This window comes from Ictalurus furcatus, chromosome 15, assembly GCF_023375685.1.
Source record: "Ictalurus furcatus strain D&B chromosome 15, Billie_1.0, whole genome shotgun sequence".
NCBI lineage: Eukaryota > Metazoa > Chordata > Actinopteri > Siluriformes > Ictaluridae > Ictalurus > Ictalurus furcatus.
In genome coordinates, this window is record NC_071269.1 from 26790658 (window position 1) to 26801186 (window position 10529).

At 44.6% G+C, this 10529-nt stretch overlaps 2 protein-coding genes across 5 annotated transcripts in view; one reads left to right on the forward strand and one right to left on the reverse strand.

Annotated features, from left to right (window-relative positions):
* Nucleotides 1–819: 819 nt before the first annotated feature.
* LOC128619547 (fibronectin type III domain-containing protein 11-like) lies at nt 820–6578 on the forward strand. The gene is made up of 4 exons (XM_053643795.1): nt 820–838; nt 1124–1296; nt 3313–4301; nt 6449–6578. The coding sequence occupies exons 3-4, from the start codon at nt 3385–3387 to the stop codon at nt 6465–6467; spliced, it is 936 nt and encodes a 311-aa protein (XP_053499770.1). The 5' UTR covers nt 820–838; nt 1124–1296; nt 3313–3384; the 3' UTR covers nt 6468–6578.
* Nucleotides 6579–9294: 2716 nt separating this feature from the next.
* LOC128619545 (SAM pointed domain-containing Ets transcription factor-like) overlaps nt 9295–10529 on the reverse strand; it is a 13070-nt gene continuing 11835 nt past the window's right edge. For all 4 annotated transcript variants that reach the window (XM_053643790.1, XM_053643789.1, XM_053643787.1 and 1 more), the window contains one exon: nt 9295–10529. This exon is cut by the window's right edge and continues 171 nt beyond it. In XM_053643790.1, coding sequence (XP_053499765.1) covers nt 10522–10529 — 8 coding nt within the window. In that variant the 3' untranslated portion in view covers nt 9295–10521.

Below are 10529 nucleotides of genomic sequence, written 5' to 3' on the forward strand. Positions count from 1 at the left end.
GAAAACAAACACCATGTCTTTTACACCCGGCCACGTGATAATAATCCGCCGCAAAAACACTGCGCCTCTCGCGCTTCTTAATAAGTACTCTCTTTACTTACTGATTCCTCGAACCGGACTCTTTCCGTTAGCAAATATTTTCACCGTTATTATCTCTCTCTCTCTCTCTCTCTCTCTCTATATATATATATATATACACACCCGTCGGTATATGTCTTAGTTTTGAAGCTGTGATCTAAGAAACACCGTCTCTCTGCCATCACAGAGGCGAAGTTCCCTGAACTTCTTATAAGAAATCGCTCCATGTAATACTTCTCTCAACACATTTCTTATATCATTGACTCCCTTCCATACAATTCAATTCAATTCAGTTTTATTTGTATAGTGATTTTTACAATAGACATTGTCTCAAAGCAGCTTTACAGAAATATATAAACACAGGATACAGATATTAAAAGTGCGAATTTATCCCAATTGGGCGAGCCGGTGGTGACGGTGGTGAGGAAAAACTCCCTAAGATGTTAAGAGGAAGAAACCTTGAGAGGAACCCGACTCAGAAGGGAACCCGTCCTCATCTGGGTAACAACAGATAGTGTGAAAAAGTTCATTATGGATTTATATGAAGTCTGTTTGGCCTTAGGAGCAGCCGTAGTCCCAGCAGTCTGGAATTGGAGTAGATGAGAGCTCCATCCAGAGGCAGGACATCCGAAGAGTCCGGAGAGCAGAGAGGATCAGGATCTCTAGTATCTCCATAACATTGTGTGTGGCTCGACAGAAGGAGAGAGGGAGAGAAGAGACTGTTAGGACTGTGCTTAGCGTAACAGAGAGCCTAGTCAGGGTAGGCTTGAGTAAACAAATACGTTTTAAACCTAGACTTAAACACTGAGACTGTGTCTGAGTTCCATAACTGTGGGGCTCTATAAGAGAAAGCTCTTCCCCCTGCTGTAGCCTTCGCTATTCGAGGTACCGACAAATATCCTGCATCTTTTGGTCTAAGTAGGCGCGGCGGATCAAAAGTTCACTTAGATACTGTGGCGCGAGACCGTTTAGTGCTTTATATACAGACAGCAATACACAATGACTTCATAAAATTCTAATTCCAAATTCTTGATGATTCCTACAGTCAGTGGTGAGGCTGCGTCGGTCTTTCGCCCCGCACAACAAAGGGCAAACCAAACCGCCTGCGTGTCAACACGGACTTGTTGTCCAGAAAAGCTGAAAGACTCGCGCAGCCCAGCCAGGAGACGCCAAATTGTCGTGGAAATTAGACAACACTCGGAGACTCGTCCTCTGAAGGTAAAAAGGTTTACTACAGAAAGATGGTTGATACAGGATAGAATAAAGCAGGACAGAATAATGAGAGCGCTCTGAAGTGCTTGTGCTGAACCACTACTATATATATGAAACGCAGAGCATGACACACTTCTGTGTAGCGATAAGAAGCGCTGTGAGGCAGTTCAAACAGGCTTTGTTTTAGGATCTTGGAAGCTGTTTAGATGAACCTTGAACAGAAGAACATGTTTGTGTCTCTGTACGCAGATAAACATTCTGTACTGATCTCAGAGATATGACGTGGACTTCTTAGGCGTTATCCTCTGATGAACATGAACAGAACAAGAACAAAACTATTGCAAAGTAAAAATGAATCATTTCCCTCACAAGTGTGAGAACTGAAGCTTCACAAAATATCACTTTATCTGAAAACATACATAATCATGTGACCTCACCGGCTCTAATTTTCATATTAAAACTGGCGATGTTGCGTATCCGTAGCGACACGAATAACAAAGAACAAATACAGAGACGCTTAAAGAGGAAAAATCAGGTAGGATCATTTGTGTGAACTATTATGTACAACTTCACCCTTACAGTTTCTGTCCTACTGCATCGAAGCTTAATGTAATTAGCGTAAAAAAGGATCTTGTGAACGGAAGTGGTTGATATTGTGGATGGGCGTGGTTTAAATATGATTATATTCATTAATGTGTGTCACAACCCCAAAGTTGATTATTTTCCTCTAACAGCATGTCCCGAAGTGCTTTATTCCTCTTGTACCACAGCAGTTTCCCAGCAGTGACATTTTATTTTATTAATTAAAACAATGTGGTGGAAATTTCCTCTAAGATGAAAAACCACTAACACCTGAATATGCTCAAAGAAACATTTTATTCAATTAGCAACTGCTCAGGAGTCCAGGTAGAAAACTCTCACCTTACCAACTGTACCTTACCTCAGAGTGTTACGAGGGTTGAGACAGAACATCGGAATCTATATGGTTACGTTCATGAATTATTCATTTCGTTATCATTATCATTCATTTAGTAAAGGACAAAGAAATAATCATCCCTTACAACCAATACACTGAAATATAATAAATACCACCGCTTATCTTCCTCACACCATCTTCTTCCCATCATATATCCCCGTCTTATCTCGTCCACTTATTTGCCTGGTATACTGTATGTTCTGGTGGTCATAAAACATACCGCAGCACTTTCACGATCACTTTCCCCTGACCGTCTGGGTCAGTTCACCAAACATGGAGGAAGCCCTCGGAACAGTCCCGACTTTCTTCCAAAAAATATACAGCTTCTTGAGATGATAATTCCCATTTCCTTATTTCTTAATGCAACCTGTTCTTTCTCAGATTTGCACGGAGATGTTCACAGAACAGTTATTAGGTTAATAATTTTAATCTTCTCCATAACAATGACACATCATACATTTTTTTCTGTTTATAGTTGCATTGAATGTTGTGGAACATCAGCAAAGCAAGAACCTGTTCTTATTTACAGCAGCTATAAACAGTCGAAACCGTCGTTCCCTCACCGGCTTCTCTTCTTCCCTCTCTCGAGGTTAATAAGACAAAAAAACAAACACAGCTTGTCTTGATACTGAGAAAGCCCAAAAAGTGTAAACTCCTCTGTGCTGAAGATGTGGGAAACTTAAAGTTACGGCTTTATCTCGGACTGTTACGAAGCGCCGACACTGGAGACTCCTTCCATACACGTTAAATAAACATCTCCTCCCAGAAAACTTCACCATATCAAATATCATACGCCTTTCTTAAACCGTTTACGTGGAGCGTCCGTTGTACGAGTCCCTGTGAATGAGCTGTTGCTATAGAAACGATAACGTTAATACATAAGACTTCATATAAACCTGTGATTTTGCAGCCGCACTACTGTCAGAGCCACTGTTATAAAAAAATTAATCAACCTCTGACCGATCACAATCCAAAATTCTGGGGCACTGTGGAATAACAGGAATGAACATTTTCTCAACAATAACCCTCACTTTTGTTTTAATCAGAGGTCAGATCTTCACCCCGTCTCACTGCTGAAGAGACCGACTGTGCCGTTATCTGCAGATAGGAAAAGAAAAATGAGCACCGACAGCAAATGTGTCTCAACATCTTCAATGAAGAGCTGTGGTCCAGACGGACCGGGGGACACGAACGACTGGTCCAGGTCGAAGCCTAACACAAGCCCGGCTCCTCTCAGCATTGAGAACGATATCATGGATCTTCTCAGCACGAGACTGAGTCTGGATCAGCTCCAGACCAACTATCACAAACTGGAGCTCCTCAAGAACTCTTCCTTCTACATTATGGTGAAACACGAAGACTTACCTCAGCTGGACATTTCCGACTCCACCCTCATGCCCGTCATTGATCTTTCGAGGTTCCAGCGTGTGAAGAGGGACGGCAAAAACCAGGTGAAGCTCCAGCTGGCGTTGCTCGAGATGCTTTTCACCGAGCTAACCAGGGGTCGAGAGGAACTGGAGGACATCTTGGCTCAAAAAGGTGCCCCGTCCCTCATGCTCGGAGGAGCTGTGATAAAGGAGAAGATCCTCAGGCTCCAACAGGCGGCTGAAGACTTTGATGCAGTGTTGATTTCCGGGAAGCTCCATGTCAAACACAGCCTGATCCCCGTGCTGGAAAGCACAAGCTTGCCACAGTTTCAGCTGGTGCTGGAGGCCAAGAAGCCGGTGATGTTTAACAGAGAGCAAACCCAAGCCTTTTGCGATTCAGTGATTCTTCATTGGTACATCGATGAACAGGAGCAGCACAAACCGGATGAAAAATTCGAGATCCATTACAAACTCCTCAATCCGACAAACGACGACGAAGCCAAAGAGTTCGGCGTTGTGGTCTTCCCAGGTTACGTTACTAAATTCACCGACCTGAGGCCAGATAGCAGCTACGAGTTCACCGTGCAGAGATCGGAAGACACCGGTCTGGTTTATAGGGTGTGGAATGACACCATCATCATCACGACCAGCTCACCACACACCAGCAGGTAGTTATATATACACTAAAGTTCTAAATCTTATAGTTATATATCCTATAGATATTGAACACAGGTAAGTTAGCATTCATCACTGTTTAGCATTAACGCCGCTCAAAACGCCGGGCGGAGTTTGTGATGTTTACACAGGGAGCTCTCGGAAATGTATCGATTGTAAAACAGTGACTCAGAGAGTGATAATTAACGTTAGCTATCGCTACGGCTTCGTCAGTGAACATCATGTACCGCTTCCACAGTGAACATCACGTACCGCTTCCACGGTGAACATCACGTACCGCTTCCTCGGTGAACATCACGTACCGCTTCCACAGTGAACATCATGTACCGCTTCCTCAGTGAACATCACGTACCGCTTCCACAGTGAACATCACGTACGGCTTCCTCGGTGAACATCATGTACCGCTTCCACAGTGAACATCACGTACCGCTTCCTCGGTGAACATCACGTACCGCTTCCACGGTGAACATCACGTACCGCTTCCTCAGTGAACATCACGTACCGCTTCCTCGGTGAACATCACGTACCGCTTCCACGGTGAACATCACGTACCGCTTCCACAGTGAACATCACGTACCGCTTCCACAGTGAACATCACGTACCGCTTCCTCGGTGAACATCACGTACCGCTTCCACGGTGAACATCACGTACCGCTTCCTCGGTGAACATCACGTACCGCTTCCTCGGTGAACATCACGTACGGCTTCCTCGGTGAACATCACGTACCGCTTCCACGGTGAACATCACGTACCGCTTCCACGGTGAACATCACGTACCGCTTCCTCGGTGAACATCACGTACCGCTTCCACGGTGAACATCACGTACCGCTTCCTCGGTGAACATCACGTACCGCTTCCTCGGTGAACATCACGTACGGCTTCCTCGGTGAACATCACGTACCGCTTCCACAGTGAACATCACGTACGGCTTCCTCGGTGAACATCACGTACCGCTTCCACGGTGAACATCATGTACCGCTTCCTCGGTGAACATCACGTACCGCTTCCTCGGTGAACATCACGTACCGCTTCCTCGGTGAACATCACGTACCGCTTCCTCGGTGAACATCACGTACCGCTTCCTCGGTGAACATCACGTACCGCTTCCTCGGTGAACATCACGTACCGCTTCCTCGGTGAACATCACGTACCGCTTCCACGGTGAACATCACGTACCGCTTCCACGGTGAACATCACGTACCGCTTCCACGGTGAACATCACGTACCGCTTCCACGGTGAACATCACGTACCGCTTCCACGGTGAACATCACGTACCGCTTCCTCGGTGAACATCACGTACCGCTTCCTCGGTGAACATCACGTACCGCTTCCACAGTGAACATCACGTACCGCTTCCACGGTGAACATCACGTACCGCTTCCACGGTGAACATCACGTACCGCTTCCACGGTGAACATCACGTACCGCTTCCACGGTGAACATCACGTACCGCTTCCACGGTGAACATCACGTACCGCTTCCACGGTGAACATCATGTACCGCTTCCACGGTGAACATCACGTACCGCTTCCACGGTGAACATCACGTACCGCTTCCACGGTGAACATCATGTACCGCTTCCACAGTGAACATCACGTACCGCTTCCTCGGTGAACATCACGTACCGCTTCCTCGGTGAACATCATGTACCGCTTCCTCAGTGTGGGAGTTACACTGCTAGTGTCATGTGTTCCTGTCGGCTGTGAAACATGGACTGAGGTTCTTCTATAATTCTCTGGCCTGCATCTCATCTCTGAGTCAGGGTTCGCTAGCTGGATGCTGTCACCAGTAGAGATAGCTCAGTAATGTCGAGGTTAAAAGTTCTTCACCAGGTTAACGTGACAGAAAGAGAGGATGGGGTTACAGGAGGGTGTAATGTTTTCCTCTGTCTCTGTAATGTTGGTTACATTAATTAGGTTGTGCAAAAAACATTGGTGGTGAGGTGCTGAAGTCTGGAAAATAAATATCACAAGTCAGCTAGATTCTCCCGGTGAGTCTACAGCGCCATCTCGTTCATCAGGAGAGCGGAGGTCACGTTTCCAGAATTACACCGTTGGGATTTTATTTTTAATTTCTCAGTTAAACCCAAAGGAATTTGTCCATATTGTCTAACCAACACTCTTTTTGCTCTCTTACAGCTCTTCAGATGAAAGCTAGCGGGACTCTTGTCTTCCCAGATGGAGGGAGATTTATAAGAAGACGCATCGACTCCAGTTCTCACATCTGATCAGTGTTTAAAGCATTTTAATAAACGTCACCTGAATTCCATGCAACTGTTGGTTTATTTCATGAGCTTTTTATTTTAGCGAAAATAAACTGCATTTTAGGATAATTGTAGGGGAAAAAGTTCCACACACAGCATGTGTAAATGTACTAACACACTGACTGTGTTAAAAGTCCTGAACTACACACACAGGTGAGTTAAAAATGAACAGATGATTGAGTGAAGGTTCGTACCAGTATATTTATCCATAAGAGCATTACTGTACACTAGAAAGAGCAGGAATGTGCGAGAACGGTCCCGTTTACGTGACACTAAATGCACCGCTATCTTCGTTAGCTTTGGATTACTTGTTTGTAACGCTCACTGGATCGTAATGTTGTTTTTTTAAGCAATACATTTCTGAACACCTTGTGTATGAATAAAGGAGATAGCATGTTGACGTATTTGTTTATAATGTGGTACATTTGACATTTTTAAAGGGTAAAAATAACCCATATTATTATGGGTTATTAAAATATTAACCCATTTATGAAATAAAATGTAAACCTTCCTTTGGGTTTAAGAGCAACTGGTTCTCCGGGTTAATTTAACCCAACATGTGTTCTGTCGGATATTTACCCAGCCGTCGGGTTAAAAACGAACCAGTTTGGCTTGTTTTTGTCGCAGTGCTTTTTACAGTGTAGCTACCGTCTGAAAGGTTCGAGCTCTTCACGCTGAATTGAACACAAACACCATCGAGTTTATTACAATCACAGAAACATAACTTTCCAAATGTCTTCATAATGTTTGAACAGAGAAGTGGGGTAATGTTGTGTATGTTCAGAAACGTGTGAATATCAGCGAGGCAGGAAACGCTGGGAAACTCAGACGTTAACCTGCCGTGTGTCCACGTGGGGTTTCACAAGAAGGAACAGGCGAGTGCAGAACCGTCAGCGCTGAATACACACACCACGTAGAACACACGGGTTCCCTCATAACAAAGCCAAGACCATGACCATGTAACAAATCAGTTCTGGACTGTGATTGGTCAGGAGGCGGTGATTAATTCTCTATTACAGCGGCTCTGACAGTAGCGCAGGGTTATATTAATGCTCTCCTTCTAATACGTTATCGTTTCCATAGTAACGGCTCGTTCACAGGGACGTGTACAGCGCGCGCTCCACTGATAATAAACAGATTAAAAAGAAAAAACGTGTGTTTTCTGACACAGAGGAGTTTACACTTGATTGTGTTTAATGTTTGTCTTTTTACCTTCAAGAGGGAGAATAGAGAGAGAGAGAGAGAGAAAGAAAGAATAAAGAGAGAGAGAGAGTGGGAGAGAATAAAGAGAGAGAGAATAAAGAGAGAGAGAGAGAGAGAGAGAGAATAAAGAGAGAGAGAGAGAGAATAAAGAGAGAGAGAGAATAAAGAGAGAGGGAGAGAGAGAATAAAGAGAGAGAGAGAGAGAGAGAGAGAAAGAATAGAGAGAGAGAGAGTGGGAGAGAATAAAGAGAGAGAGAGAATAAGAGAGAGAGAGAGAATAAAGAGAGAGGGAGAATAAAGAGAGAGGGAGAGAGAGAATAAAGAGAGAGAGAGAGAGAGAGAGAGAGAGAAAGAATAGAGAGAGAGAGAGTGGGAGAGAATAAAGAGAGAGAGAATAAAGAGAGAGAGAATAAAGAGAGAGAGAGAGAGAATAAAGAGAGAGAGAATAAAGAGAGAGAGAATAAAGAGAGAGAGAGAGAGAGAATAAAGAGAGAGAGAGAGAGAGAATAAAGAGAGAGAGAGAATAAAGAGAGACGGAGAGAGAGAGAATAAAGAGAGAGAGAGAGAGAGAGAGAATAAAGAGAGAGGGAGAGAGAGAATAAAGTGAGAGGGAGAGAGAGAGAGAGAGAGAGAGAGAGAGAGAGAGAATAAAGAGAGCCTGGTGAGGGAAGGACTGTCTATAGCTGCTATAATGCAAGTGACAACTGGAACAAACCTGCACAACATTAATTGTAACTATAAATGGATAAAAAAGTATGACATGTCATTCTTTAATAAATAAAAGACTGTTGGTGAGTTGTTGTGGTGTAAAAGGAATAAAACACTAGGAGACTATAACACACACACACACACACACACACACACACACACGCACACCCATGCCAGGCCAGTAGGTGGCGATGTCACTTTGTAAAGAAACACTACGCGCATGTGCACATAAGCATCACGTCAACGTGCCCGCCATATCGATCCGGCGAGACCGCGCTATAAACAAATACACGTGAACGGGGGCGCTGCGGTTTCTGGATAAAAAGCACAGTAACGTTTACATTTCTCAAACCATTCAGTGCTTTATGATCTACGTGCAGCACCAAAATGTTCTGACTCCAGTTACGTACAATCTCCAGAGTTAGACTCGGAACATGATTCACTGTCATGAGGAATTGTGAAAACTCGCGCTTGTCCAGCAGAGCTCCGGATTATTCTTCTGAGGCGTCTCTAATGTAATCTCATTTAATCGACATGAAATGTGCATAACGCTTTTTTCATCGTGGAAACGGATTTTTCTGTCTTCAACCCCAACTTTTAGCATTTCTTCTGCTCCGGGTCAGAATTCTGTTAACAAAACTCCTTCATTTTTAAATTCTGATAAACATCGAAATCGTGCGTGTTTAAGTAGTAGTAGTAGTAGTAATAATAATAATAATAATAATAATAATAATAATAATAATTGACCATCACTGTAGAAAAATGGAACAAAATTGAAATGAATCAGTGAGACACCGTCAGTCTGTCTGCTTTCTATATTTTATTAGCAGTAAAAGGAGACAGATTTTTATAGTTATACAGATAGTTATAAGGTTTTGATTCCCCTCGTGGGTGTAGCTGTGGGTGTAGATATGGGTGTAGCTGTGGGTGTAGCTGTGGGTGTAGATGAGGGTGTAGCTGTGGGTGTAGATGTGGGTGTAGCTGTGGGTGTAGATGAGGGTGTAGCTGTGGGTGTAGCTGTGGGTTAATGATGTGGGTGTAGATGTGGGTGTAGCTGTGGGTTAATGATGTGGGTGTAGCTGTGGGTGTAGCTGTGGGTTAATGATGTGGGTGTGGATGTGGGTGTAGCTGTGGGTGTAGCTGTGGGTTAATGATGTGGGTGTAGCTGTGGGTGTAGATGAGGGTGTAGCTGTGGGTGTAGCTGTGGGTGTAGATGAGGGTGTAGCTGTGGGTGTAACTGTGGGTGTAGCTGTGGGTGTAGCTGTGGGTGTAGATGTGGGTGTAGCTGTGGGTTAATGATGTGGGTGTAGATGTGGGTGTAGCTGTGGGTTAATGATGTGGGTGTAGATGTGGGTGTAGCTGTGGGTGGAGCTGAGGGTGTAGCTGTGGGTGTAGCTGTGGGTGTAGATGAGGGTGTAGCTGTGGGTGTAGCTGAGGGTGTAGATGAGGGTGTAGCTGTGGGTGTAGATGAGGGTGTAGCTGTGGGTGTAGATGAGGGTGTAACTGTGGGTGTAGCTGTGGGTGTAGCTGTGGGTTAATGATGTGGAGGATGTGATAAACGCGTCTCCGCTGGTGGCAGCAGTGATGCAGTACATCTACACTGTACTGGAGGAACACACACAGTCGTGTCGTGTTGAACGCTGAACGTTGGTTTGAAGTACTCGCGCGCACGTCTGTACACTGAACACGTAATACACGTGCGTCATCGTTTTCACAGATTCTCGTTTTTGTACGTTTACACGGAGACGACAACGGCGTCGTTTTCAAAAACTTGCACTTCCAAACCTGTTTCCAAAAGTTTGCGTTTTCGGGCCCAGAAACGTTTTTTCATTTTTTCCGTTTTTAGTTGAAAACGTTGTGGTGTAAACGTCCTCTCAGACACGTTTCTGACGTCTCGTCCTCGTCTTCAGTTTTATTCCCGCTCGAAAGAGTCACAGAAACATGAAGTCCAAATGAACGTCCACGTCCATGGACGCTCCACCCAGGAGTCACGGAGCTCTGAACGTCCCGGGGTGAAATGTCTGCCTGCTGATGTCCTCACACCG

Excerpts from the sequence above, each read along its gene's own strand:
- LOC128619547 (XM_053643795.1), top strand. The coding sequence starts at position 3,385 with ATGAGCACCGACAGCAAATGTGTCTCAACATCTTCAATGAAGAGCTGT.